At 31.0% G+C, this 13,006-nt stretch overlaps 8 protein-coding genes across 8 annotated transcripts; 6 read left to right on the forward strand and 2 right to left on the reverse strand. All coding sequences in view use genetic code 12, as the record gives it.

Moving 5' to 3' along the window:
- The first annotated feature begins 90 nt into the window (after positions 1 to 90).
- RRP15 (Rrp15p) lies at positions 91 to 1,004 on the forward strand. The gene has a single exon (XM_064882683.1). It carries the CDS (start codon positions 141 to 143, stop codon positions 948 to 950), a length of 810 nt encoding a protein of 269 aa, XP_064736053.1. The 5' UTR covers positions 91 to 140; the 3' UTR covers positions 951 to 1,004.
- A 10-nt stretch (positions 1,005 to 1,014) lies between these two features.
- On the forward strand, positions 1,015 to 2,726 carry RJT21DRAFT_123329 (uncharacterized protein). Its single transcript, XM_064882684.1, has one exon. The coding sequence runs from the start codon at positions 1,172 to 1,174 to the stop codon at positions 2,636 to 2,638; it is 1,467 nt and encodes a 488-aa protein (XP_064736054.1). The 5' UTR covers positions 1,015 to 1,171; the 3' UTR covers positions 2,639 to 2,726.
- A 118-nt stretch (positions 2,727 to 2,844) lies between these two features.
- Positions 2,845 to 4,173, forward strand: SGT1 (co-chaperone). Its single transcript, XM_064882685.1, has one exon. The coding sequence runs from the start codon at positions 2,867 to 2,869 to the stop codon at positions 4,058 to 4,060; it is 1,194 nt and encodes a 397-aa protein (XP_064736055.1). The 5' UTR covers positions 2,845 to 2,866; the 3' UTR covers positions 4,061 to 4,173.
- GLO2 (hydroxyacylglutathione hydrolase) lies at positions 4,171 to 5,295 on the forward strand. The gene has a single exon (XM_064882686.1). The coding sequence runs from the start codon at positions 4,336 to 4,338 to the stop codon at positions 5,173 to 5,175; it is 840 nt and encodes a 279-aa protein (XP_064736056.1). The 5' UTR covers positions 4,171 to 4,335; the 3' UTR covers positions 5,176 to 5,295.
- On the reverse strand, positions 5,296 to 6,278 carry RJT21DRAFT_123332 (uncharacterized protein). The gene has a single exon (XM_064882687.1). It carries the CDS (start codon positions 6,099 to 6,101, stop codon positions 5,325 to 5,327), a length of 777 nt encoding a protein of 258 aa, XP_064736057.1. The 5' UTR covers positions 6,102 to 6,278; the 3' UTR covers positions 5,296 to 5,324.
- Positions 6,279 to 8,107: 1,829 nt separating this feature from the next.
- RJT21DRAFT_3604 (uncharacterized protein) lies at positions 8,108 to 8,937 on the forward strand (the record flags this gene model as incomplete). The annotated part of the gene is made up of 2 exons (XM_064884299.1): positions 8,108 to 8,764; positions 8,887 to 8,937. The coding sequence occupies 2 exons, from the start codon at positions 8,108 to 8,110 to the stop codon at positions 8,935 to 8,937; spliced, it is 708 nt and encodes a 235-aa protein (XP_064736058.1).
- Positions 8,938 to 10,156: 1,219 nt separating this feature from the next.
- TIM23 (protein transporter) lies at positions 10,157 to 10,825 on the forward strand (the record flags this gene model as incomplete). Its single annotated transcript, XM_064885603.1, has 1 exon — positions 10,157 to 10,825. The coding sequence occupies one exon, from the start codon at positions 10,157 to 10,159 to the stop codon at positions 10,823 to 10,825; it is 669 nt and encodes a 222-aa protein (XP_064736059.1).
- A 450-nt stretch (positions 10,826 to 11,275) lies between these two features.
- Positions 11,276 to 12,298, reverse strand: SMM1 (Smm1p; the record flags this gene model as incomplete). The annotated part of the gene is made up of 1 exon (XM_064885208.1): positions 11,276 to 12,298. A coding segment is annotated over one exon (1,023 nt), but the record flags the coding sequence as incomplete, so codon positions are not given.
- Between the last annotated feature and the right edge of the window lie 708 nt (positions 12,299 to 13,006).

The following is a 13,006-nucleotide window of genomic DNA, read 5'->3' on the forward strand; positions in this document are numbered from 1 at the left end:
GACATTTTCCAGTCAATGTCCTGTATACTAAATTTTTCAGATAATTTACTAGATGAGATGGATATAATTAAGCAATAGTTAGTAGTACTATTATTATTAGATTCATATATTTATAAAACAAATAACTTCCGAACTATATAATGGGACCGGCCTTAAAGAAACAACGGTTAGAAAAACCAACAAAGTCAAAGAATTTGCCTGTTAAAAAGGCCAAGATAACGGTGGAAGAAGATCACAGTGAAGAAGAGGAAGTTTCTAGTGAAGAAGAAAATATACGAGACCAAGAAGAACTCGATAGTGAAGAAGATAATTCTGATGAAGAAGAGGAAGCTGGATTGTCCGATCTCGAACTTGATGACGAAGTCGATGTTGCGGATGTCTCATCTGATTCCAATGATGAAGATTCTGATGAAGGTGAAGACAAAGACGTAGATGAAGATGAAGACGAAGACGAAGACGAAGACGAAGGAGAAGAGAATTTTCCAAAGTTGAAAAAGAAAAAGAATCTTGATGATGGTTCTGAATCATTTGCCAATGCTTTTAGTGCTATTATAGGATCAAAATTAAAAGCACACAATAGAAAAGATCCAATATTAGCAAGAAATAAGATAACTTTAAAGAAACTAGAATCAGATAAACTTGAAAATAAAGCTAGAAATGCCATTTTATCAGAAAAGAAACAATTACAAGATAAATATAGAATTAAAAGTTTATTACCAAGTGCTGATCAACCAGAAAAAGTTAGAGAAATTTTAGAACATGAAAGAAAGTTAAAGAAGGTAGCTCAAAAGGGGGTAGTAAGATTATTTAATGCAGTTTTATCTACTCAAATTAAAACCAATCAAGAAATTAGTAAAGAAAAGGTTGGTAGAACTAAGAAGGAAGAACTTATGAATGAAATTTCAAAGGAAAAATTCTTAGATTTGGTTCAAGCCGCTGGAGATTCTTAATCTACTTATTTACCAATAGCATATAATTAATAAATGTATATTAGTCAATTAGAATAGTTTAAGTGTAGTACAGTAGCAATTTATACTAATGCTCATGACAAAAAAAAAATACCCTCCCCCAGAAATCCCCCACATCAACCCCGACATGACCGATTGTACAAATACTTTTGTAGTAATATACTTATAGATTGAAGGAGGTATTCCTGTTAGTAGAATGTAAAATGCCATCTCAAACACTAACAAATAATCAAATCGACACTCTGCAAAAGGATGTAGTCCCAATTATTGGGGTAATCAGTAGACCACCGATGGAATCAACCATGTCTACTACTGAAATTCGTATGGTTAATGATCCAATTTATATAGAAGAGATACCAGAGCAACAATTACCTATGAAAAAGATGACATTATCAAATCCATCTAGAAATCTTTATCGATTAGCAGCTTGTGTGTTTTGGAGTTTTTCAGGTGGATTTAGTGATGCTACTCCCGGTGCATTATTACCTCATATTGAAGCATATTATGGTACTTCATATGCTGTTACATCATGTATTTGGATTGGTAATGCACTTGGATTTATATTTATTGCTGCAATTTCTCATAAAATTCAACCTTGGTTTGGTAAAAGAAAGTCATTGGTTTTAGGTTGTGCATCTCAAACAATTATGTATGCCCTTGTATCTAGTGGTACAAAATTTCCTATAATTGTTATTGCATTCTTCTTTGGTGGAGCTGGATTTGCAACTGTTTTATCTCAAAGTAATGTATTTACTGCTAGATTTGATAAAGCATCTAAATATTTATCGTTTTTACATGGTGCTTATGGAGTTGGAGCAACGGTATCTCCTATACTTGCAACCGTAATGGTTTCACGAGGAATTAAGTGGCATTTTTTTTATTTACTCCTTTTGGGTCTTATGATAATGAATGGAATAGCTCTCTTTATATCTTTTAAAGGAGCAGATGAAGATTTAAAAAAATGGGATTATGATGAACCTGAAACTATAGAATTACAAGATCGAGTTGAAAGAGATTCATCAGAGTCTATAGTACAAGAACCAAGTGATATGACATTAGCATTGAAAAATAAAAATACATGGTTAATTGCATTCTTTTGCTTATTTTATCAGGGTTCAGAAGTTTCATTGGCTGGTTGGATTGTTACATTCTTCTTAGATTATAGAAAGGGGAATATTAATACTGTAGGTTATGCAGCTTCAGGTTTATGGGGTGGATTAACTCTTGGAAGATTACTTTTAACTCGTCCATTACATATTTATTTAGGGGCAAGAAGAGGTGTGATTATTGTTTCAATTATATCCATAATAATGGTTGCATTAGTTTGGGGTATACCAAATTTATTTGCTGAAGCAGTTCTTGTTGCTTTAGCTGGTATTGCAATTGGTCCAAATTATTCTTTACTTATTATGTATAGTGCTCTGGAAGGGTTATTACCTCGTAAGATTCAAGTGGTTTCTTTAACAATAATGACGGCATTTGGATCATCTGGTGGTGCATTATTCCCATTTATTGTTGGTCTATTATCTCAAAAAGTTGGTACTTTTGTTGTTTTGCCTGTTTTTATTGCCTTATATTCTTCAATGTTAATCATGTGGATAAGTTTACCAAACATTGAACATAGAAATAGATCTCTGAGTAAGTTTAAACTATTAGACAGAATTTGGTAATTAGTCCAACTAATAGTTTCCAAAATGTAAATGTATATAAATGTATATATATAGGAATGTAATATTAAATATATATAGTAATTTGCAGTAAGCTAATGCGGCAACTTGCACACTTAGTTATTGCGGTAGAGATGTTTCTAGACCATTCTATAACTTAGCGAGATCATTAAATACCAATTTGTTTCCAACTACTGGCGTATCATATTATTCTCTTTATTGACCAACAAAATGACAGTTGAAGTAGATATTAAGAAAGGTGAAACTGCCTTAGTAAATCGTGATTATCTTGGAGCAATTGGCCATTTTACTTCGGCTCTTAAGACAAATCCTAAAGCATTCCAAGCATTAATTCATAGAGCGAGTGCATATATAAGATTGAAAAATTATGATGAAGCTAAAAAGGATATATCTACAGCTTATACTATAGCTGAAGAAAGAGGTAAAAGAGATGATATTGCCTTAAGTTATTTTAGATTGGGGAATGTTTACTTTTTAGAAAAGAAATATAAGTTGGCATTAGATCAAATTGAAAAAGCTCTTGCCATCAATAAGAATGACACACAATATCAAATGTGGAAAGCTAAATGTGAATTTGAATTGAAAAATAATCCTCAACAAGATGAAAATGAAGAGGAAGAAGATGAATTGGATTTACTTGCCGGAATAAAGCAAACAGAACCAATATCTTCTGATGTTAAGGATATACCTAAAATTGAAGAAATTAAGGATATATCTGATAAACCATCAACCAGTATTGATGTAATTAATCAACAAGCACCATTAAAAATCAAGATTAGAGATGATTGGTATCAAACTAATGATACAGTAATTATTACTATTTATGCTAAAGGTATTAAAGAAGAAAAATTGAATATAGAATTTAATTCTCATGCTGTTTCAGTATCATTCCCAAGTTCATCAAGTTCCGAATATAGTTATAATTTAGATCCTTTATATGCTGAAATTGATCAAACTAAATCATCCTACAAAATTTATGGAACTAAAATAGAAATAAATCTTGTCAAGAAAGTGCAAAAGAAATGGCATACTTTAGAAGGTCTGGGAAATGAAGAAGAAAGTATAATTACTACTACTACTACTACTACTTCTAATGAACCAGTAATAACAAATACAACCGATACTTCTTCCAATACTGGTCCATTATCTTATCCATCATCATCTAAAAAGGCAGTTAATTGGGCAAACTTTAAGATTACTGATGATGATGAAAAGGAGGCAGATGAAAATGATTTCTTTAAAAAATTATATAAGGATGTAGATGATGATACAAGAAGAGCTATGATGAAATCATATGTTGAATCTAATGGAACTGTATTAACTACTAATTGGACAGAAGCTAAAGATAAGAAATTTGAAACTAGTCCTCCAGATGGTATGGTAGCTAAGAAATGGGGCACTTAAATTCAATTAATTGATGATAATTATCAATTAATAATTATTGCTAATGATGTATATACTATTTGCTATACTCTAATAAGTTATTATAAATTAATATAATTAATGATTTGCTATGGAAGTTGATCTATTGGTACATGTAAAAGTTCGGATACTAATGTCCGGCATATACCCGAAAACCCCCAATTTTGTGATAGCAATATTTCAAGATTTGTAAGACACCAGTTTAGTCATAATAGATAACAAGGAAGGGAATCGGAAAAAGATAATTTTCAAGGTTTATGCTTTTTACGAGATCAATTGTTAAATCAAAGGTCAGTTCAAGAAGAATTGTTAAAGTTTTAGTTAATAAAATGCATATAGAATCAATTCCTATGAGGTGGGGTAGTGGAAATAATTATGCTTACTTATTAATTGATAGTCCGACAAAGCATGCATGGTTAATTGATCCAGCTGAACCTGAAGAAGTTTCTGATTATATTAAGGAAAAGAAACCTAATTTTGAATTAAAAGCAATTGTTAATACTCATCATCATTATGATCATGCTGGAGGAAATCAAAGTTGGCATTCAAAATATCCTGATTTACCAATTATTGCTGGTAAAGAATCTTCATTAGTTACTTATACTCCATCAAATAAAGAAGTTATTGATTTAGGTGATCATTTATCTATTACTGCTTTACATACTCCATGTCATACTCAGGATTCTATTTGTTATTATGTTTTAGATACAAAAACAAAAGAAAAAGCTGTTTTCACTGGTGATACTCTTTTTACAAGTGGATGTGGAAGATTCTTTGAAGGAACTGGAGAAGAAATGAATGAAGCTTTAAATCATATTTTAGGAAAATTACCAAAGGATACTAAAGTATATTCAGGTCATGAATATACTGCTTCAAATATAAAATTTTCCAAGACAATTTTGAATAATGAAGCTCTTAAGAAATTAGAAAAGTTTACAAATGATAATGAATTCACTACTGGTGAATTCACCATTGGAGATGAATTAGAATTTAATCCCTTCATGAGATTACTGGATCCTATAGTGCAACAAAAGACTGGATTTACTAATCCTTCAGACGTTATAAATAAACTAAGAGAATTAAAAAATAGTTTCTAGAAGATAAATAGCTATAGTTTTAAGTATTTTAGTTTAGTTTGAGTTTAGTTTTAATTCTTTGTTATCCATTACTGATTACTGATTACTGATTGCTTTTTGTTATATTTATTATCTATATATAACATCTATTAATATACTATTATCATAATTCATATTCTTACAAAATCTGGTTTTAACTCATCATTAATCCATAGTTCAGGCTGCCATAACTCTATGAATTCTAAATCAAATTCGGATTTACCCATAGCAAATTTTTCATATTCTTCAAATATTCCACTGATACACCAACCTTGGAGGATTTTTCGGATTAATCCAACCAATAAACCTGTTCTATGTTTACCCTTATTTGAATGGATTAATATAGGAAAACTATTTTTATTTAAAATTATGTACAAAGCCTTTGTTAATGATTCATGGGCCTGTCTATACTCTTCAGGCTTGTTGAATGGTTCCTGAGAGGAGTCGATCAAAAGATTATGAAAAGTTATATCTGTAGTTGAAATCCATTCTAAGTAATTATTATAGGTATCAACTGTATTTTGTTTATCTTTCTTCTTACCTTCTTTATCTTTATCTTTAGATTTTTCTTTCTCTTTCTTCTTCTCCTTTTTAGGCTTTTCATGTCCAAGATCTCCTAAATAGATTATAGTTTTTAACCCTAACTGTTTTAAAAATGGATAATTTATAGGCATAGGAAATCCAGATCTATATATTTGATCTTCAACTAATGAAAAATTTAAAGGAGGTACATATTGAATTTGTGGGTGATAAGTTACAAGTGCTGAATGATTTTCATATTTATCTAATTTAACTTCTCGTCCTATAAAATCTTCTATATTTTCCTTATCATCAACATAAGTTACTTGCGGTTTTAGAATTCCTGAATCAGACGGTATATCTTTGAATGTACTTTGGTTTCCATTCATGATATTCGTTAGTGTAATATACTTTTAAGGAAATTAATGCAATACTGTCAATCAAATAATTCAAAAATAAAATATAAAATTTAAGTTATATTTAGTAAACTAATAAATATACGAATCTAACGGTTTTAAAACTATGTTTCCTTAGCTTTATGTCCCGAACATATGAGTTCTTTATCAGTTCCCTATACTGAATTACCTACAAATATTGTAATTTTTCCAGTTTTGGTGATCCTTTTTGGTACTAGACTACATGCAGGTACGGAAATGGCCAAATTGGGCCATATTTACAACCCAATTATGCCAATATAAAAAGACAAAGTAATGCTTAATTTATTTAAGTTAGAAGCATATTTTTATTGCCAAAAGACTTTCTCACCTATATTGGTTATTTAACATTTTGTAAATTGTAGAAAATGACTATATCGATGTGTTTCAGTTTGTAGTATGGTAGCGCCAAAAGTGCTGTAAAAAAAAATAGTATATGTCACTTTTTTGCAACAGATTGTTGTTTGATTATACCCTTTCCATCAATAATGTTAGAGGAACCAGACAGTACACTCCCTGATCTTTCAGAGGTGGAGCCCTGGATATATTGTATTATCGCATTTGTGGGTATTTGCGCGGTATCATTTCCCTGTAGTCTCCCATTTAATCGGCTAGTTGATAAGTTACCAAACAAAGACTAATCCATTTTATCCAAATATTATGGAAGAGTTTATGAACCATTTTTTCTGATTGGCCTATATTCAAGAGATTATAGACTTTTGTATTGACCTTAATGATAATGATACTCCTATTTACTTGAGATCGAGTAGCTAATAAGATTTCAAATATGTCCATTACTGTCTTTTCTCTAACATCATTTGCAATCTCTTTTTCATTTCGGTAAAGGTTTAGATAGACGAAAACAATATGGAAATGCTGAAGTATTCTGTATGGTAGAATAGCCAAGCCGCCTGCAGGTCATTCCGACTCGTTATGGAAATGGTCGATCGATCCAATCTCAATTGGAAATGTCTATGCAAAAAGAAATTGATAAGTTATTCCATCCAATTTTTCTATCATTCCTACACGTTACGTATTTTGGTTGAACATGTCGCACTCGGTGTATTAATGTCTCTAATGGGAAGACTAATACTGAGACTGAAGAATATGGTGGTTTGGTTTTGTAACAAGAGTGATGACAGAGGTTGAGTAAGTTAGCAATTACTCTACGGAAGGGGTTTGTTAAGGTAGTTGATTTGACCAGATATTATAGAACTTTAGAATCGATAGTGAATTAATAGTATAATTGATAGCGTATATATTTGATAGAGTATAAAAACCTAACTATTTCATAAAGGAGGAGGAATTCTCCTTACTTAAATAGTTAGCGGAAATCAAGGAGTAGTGTATCGATACGATACACACATAATTGATGTGAGGGAATATAAATGGCTAAGTGACAATAAAGAGTATCTGTAGTAGTATAATTAGATACGTCATTATTGGAATGTCGGAGGTCGTGCATGAGGCTAAATATAAGATGCAAATAATCTATTCTAATTTAACCAAATTGACCAAATGCTTTATATATCACCATAGTGATTTGTTCTCATGTAGTTTATAAATATGTCTTATAGAAGTCGATGATCCATATTATCAGAGCACCACCTGCTACTTACAGGCAATTTCTTGGTAGTTCAGTTCCTCTGCTTGTACAATAGCTTGATAATAAAGCTGCAAAATACATGTATATAGAATATGATAAAGTTAAATATCATTAAATTGCCACCAATATATATTTAACTGATATGCTTTTATCCTATAGTCTTGAGAGACATTTTAAATCTTTATTAAAAATTCCTTTAACTATAATTCAGAATTCGGTTTTCTAGTTCTTGCTTTAGATTTTTTTCATTTTGCATTCTATTGCATAGTTAATTGCGAAAATACAATTAGGCAATAATTATCTTAATCTTTCAGTCAGTATTACCATTCATTCAGTTATAGTTCAATGCTTCATTATGATTCGTTTAGTCTGTAATAAGTTTTGTAGTTTTATTGCTGAAATATGGTCCAGAAATGATGCAAAATCTACCACTGCATGTGTGAATTCATCTTTACAAGCACCGAAATTAATCACTAGTTTAGAATTCTTACCTGATGAAATATTGGTGGAAATCATAGATTACTTGAATCAATTCGACGTGTTAGCTTTATGTCTTGCCAACTCCAGATTTCACTCGTTATGTATGAACAAGTTATTCAAGAGAGTTTTATTTATAAACCCACAATGGCATCAGATATTACATTGTCGAAAATTAAATACACTCACTAATACAAATTACACAATTTTAAACAAATTCGAGGGTATTCCATGGGATAAATTTAAATTCTGTATGGGGGAGGAGTTTGATACCGATATTTATCAAGAGGGTCACGACTATTACGTTAGAATTGATGACTACAAGGAACCTATACATCCAACTGATCAATTTAATCAAATATCTTATCAATTATTGTGGATTAGTTTACGTGATATTTCCCAAGCATATATTGATCGTATAAAAAATACGAAAATTATAGGTTTGTTCAAGAAAGTTGCATGTTCATTAGTTGATACAACTGTTGAAATCTTAGACCAATTACAAGGAACCTTTGTTAAAGTTAAATCGTTGATCGTGTTTATTGACGATTTCGTAACGAAACCTATAATAAACTCCTTTTTGAAGATTATCTCTTGTGAAAATATAGAGGAACTTGAACTTAAAACAACATTTGTCAATCAGAACATCACTCTCAGCTTGATGAAATATATGCCAAACATAAAGACACTTGTTATAAGAATAGATGATATGAGTGAACAAATTAGTGAGACTTTGAAATCACAAAACTTTCCGCTTAGGAGGTTTTCTCTTGATATATTGAATGAGAACGCATTAAGCAGTTGTAAAGCCAATTGCAACTTAGTTAAGGATTTGTTTAAGAATTGCGGTTCGACTCTTGAAATTGTCAAGATCAACAATTTTTCTAGTGAAAATGAGATAAGTGGTTTATATTTAATGGACTTATATTATACTGAGGTCAAGGAGCCTATGAAAGAGGCAGAGGGAAATATCAGAGACTTAGTAACATGGATAGAAGATAACATTGGCCACTTTCCAAAGCTACGCTGTTTTTCTTTTTATGGATTCCATTATATATATGACAAGAATGAGGAACCTCAGGGGTGCCAGATAGGATGGAATGTTGAATAAACATGAAAGTTTTGTCCTTTCAGGTTTTCTAATAATCGAATTTCTAATAATCGAGTTTGCGTTCGAAGTTATACATTTAAATTTGTCAACTTTAATCCAATAGATTTATTAATATAATACTTTTAACAATTGTATTGTAGAGTAAATAAATAAATGTAAAGTATTAACAGAAACTTAATAACAAGTCTAACCTTAGTGATTATATTAACTTTTAATTTACAAAATTGAGAGTTATATTACAAACTTCTTCCACTAATTTATAAAGTAGTAACTATATAATGATAGAGGCGAATTGCCCATATTTATACCTTCGCCAAATTAGAGAGAAAACTTTTCAATCATCGTGGATGAACAGCCAATCTCTTACAAGTATTGATATGTGTAATTAAACTTGCAGCCAATTCTACCACAATATAATCTTAGGTCGTCTCCGGCTCAAATATTGCCTATTCTTTAACATTTAATCACGTGCTTCATCTCACTTACAAGTAATGTGTAATTTGTAACATGTAAAACATTCCAGTTTAGAGATTAAAACATGCAAATTACCGGTCACTGCTAGAAAAAAAATCTTTTCGGTCAAGGGAAGATTTTTCACTAATACTTAACAAGTTGATATCATACGGATAGGAAAATAGAGATCGGGGTGCCTATATAGTAATAGATACCATAGATCAACTTCCCATCAATCGTGCTTATTTTCGATTTTTTTTCATTTCGTAACATTTTCATTTCATCCTGTAATTAATTTCAAGGCATACCTCACTACCATCACTTTAAATATATATACTTACAAATAAATCAAAATATTTCACAATGTCATCTTGGTTATTTGGATCATCGTCATCATCATCACAATCTAGCAAAGATGCTACCTCTACTAATAATGACAATAATAATGAAAAATTGAAACAAACATTGGGATTTGATCCTTCATCAGTTACTGATGTCTCCAACATATTGAAAGCTCCAGGAATTTTCGATTCGTCTAGATTACATCCTTTGGCTGGATTAGACAAGGGCATTGAATATTTAGACTTAGAAGATGAACAATTGAACAATGTCGAGGGTTCTCAAGGTATAATTCCATCTAGAAGTTGGAGTGATGATTTATGTTATGGTACTGGGGCAGTTTATTTATTAGGTTTAGGCTTTGGTGGTTTATATGGTTTACAAGAAGGTATTAACAATATTCCAAAAGGTGCTCCACCAAAATTACAATTAAACACTATTTTAAATCATATAACTAAAAGGGGTCCTTTCTTAGGTAATTCTTCTGGTGTTATTGCAATGACTTATAATATTATTGACTCTACATTGGACGCTGTTAGAGGTAAACATGATGATTTAAATTCTCTTGGTGCTGGTGCATTGGCTGGTGCAATTTTCAGAGCCAGTGCTGGTGTTAAACCAATGTTTATCTCTTCGGTGTTGGCTACTGGAGCTGCTGGAGCTTGGTGCGGAATTAAGAGATATTTACAATAAATCTTATTTCCATTTTTGCCATCTTGTTTTGTACATAGTTATGACCCTTCATTTGCCCCTTCATAATATTAGTGTAAAATATTATTCATATATATACATTTTAATCATGTAATACATACATTTTTACTATTTAACCGTTGATTAACCTACCATTAAAACTATCTATAAATTAATAACTAACATAACTCAATTGGAAATAACCGAAGACGCTACAATATTATTAGATCCAATTGAAGTGGATAATACGGTATTAGAATTAACGACCGGTTCGGAATTTGATTTTGGTTTCTTATTAGCTGGTGAACTTGATACAGCTTCTATAGATCTTTTTCTTGGATCCAATACTTCTGGCTCTTTAATATCCTTTGCATCAAATGATTCAAGAAAATTTGTCCATTTATTCTTTCTATCTTCCAAGTATTTTTTGAAATCAACCAATGAGTCGAAAAATTTATTCTGTTGCAAATCTTTTATATATATCTTTGACAAGAACTTATCAGATTTGAAATTTTCTGAATCATTTAAAACATTTTCTATATCATCGTAGGTTTTGCATTTCGCTATTTTACCATAATATGGAGATTTTCCAGGAATTTGATTAAGCAACATGTATTTCGAATTTGGAAAACAGTCATAATTATAAATTTTGCAGAGAGATAAAAAATTAGAAACAACTTCGTGCTGTAACGATGGTCCATCTTTGTTGAAGATAGTCGGATTGGATTCTGCTGCTTCTGCAATCATACCACCAACATCTTGAGATAATAATGAGCGCATATTCCTAAAATCAACATTGGATAATAAACCACCATTAATAATGACAGAAATACCTTTTGCTTGAATACGGGGTATAATATCAGGTAAATAGTGCCAAATCACATCTTGCCTGTTTCTCATATCTCTTCTACGACAATGAATGGTTAAATTAGTTATACCAGTTTCACAAATTTTATCGATTAATGATATAGTCGATTTGTAATCATCAAGTAATCTAATTTTACAACTAATTGATTTTCCATGAGGTTTACCAACTCGATTTACTAAATTACTAAGAATAGAACAAAGTAAATCAGGAGTAGATAATAATGCAGCACCCATACCAGAATGAGTAGAAAAGTTTTTAGGACATCCACAATTTAAATCAATCCCATTAACATCATCGATAACTTTTAATGATGCGGCAACAGCTAACTCTGGATCTGATGAGCCAAGTTGAAGGATTATTTTGGAATTTTCTTCTTCCGGATATGTTCTAAATACAAGTGAATTTTTCTTTTGCTTTTCATTAATATATACATAATCCACTGTATTTATTTTAGAATTTATAACTCTAGTAGTCTGAATAAGTTTCTTATCCACCAATTCAGGAGTCCATACTATATCTGCACCATTACGTAGAGCTGAAAGTCTCATGGGAAGCTCTCCACTTCGTACCATGGGTGCTAGACATAGCTTACCTTTAAAATTCATCATAGTTGAAGCTAAACTTTGCCTTAGCATTGGTTTTCCACATATCAATGTAATTTGCATTCTATTCTTTAAGCTGACTTAATATTTTTCTTTGTAAGGCAGCAATGTCCATGGTCGTGCAGTATACTAAAATAAAAAAGTTAGAAGTGCGTGTAAGCTTTGCTCATACTTAAGGAGATGAGTCTATACATGTTGTGATAAAGGTTGCCCAATTAATTCATCCTACTTCAGTGATAAAACTAGAATATTTGTTAATCAATAGATAAATTGTATATCTTATTTTTTTAGGATTCTACTATTCTGATTGAAAGCTTAAACAGAAACTTATATAATTGCATTTTTTGCAGTCAACTACGCACTTCAAAATTTTTTGTTTGTATACTACATTATATTGGATTATTCAATTTTTTTTTTGATTCTTTCAATCGTACCACTTTGGTTATATTAAGAGTAGCTCACTCTCCTTTACTGCAATCAAGCAATACTATGTTTTAAAACAAAAGCCTCATCGTATCAGAGAAGCAGACATATTCATGTGAAGCTCCGAGACCTGCATGCAACCTTAACTGTAAATGATCTGTTTACTGATGGAAAATTTCGAATATTCCATAGCTATGTTGAATGACTGTTGCTAACTTATCTAAACAACAAGTTATGCCGTACGTGTTGTAATGTAAATATTAATACTTTGGCAGGTCAATGTGGTTATGT

This window comes from Scheffersomyces amazonensis (genome assembly GCF_036850825.1).
Source record: "Scheffersomyces amazonensis strain UFMG-HMD-26.3 chromosome Unknown RJT21scaffold_8, whole genome shotgun sequence".
Lineage (NCBI taxonomy): Eukaryota > Fungi > Ascomycota > Pichiomycetes > Serinales > Debaryomycetaceae > Scheffersomyces > Scheffersomyces amazonensis.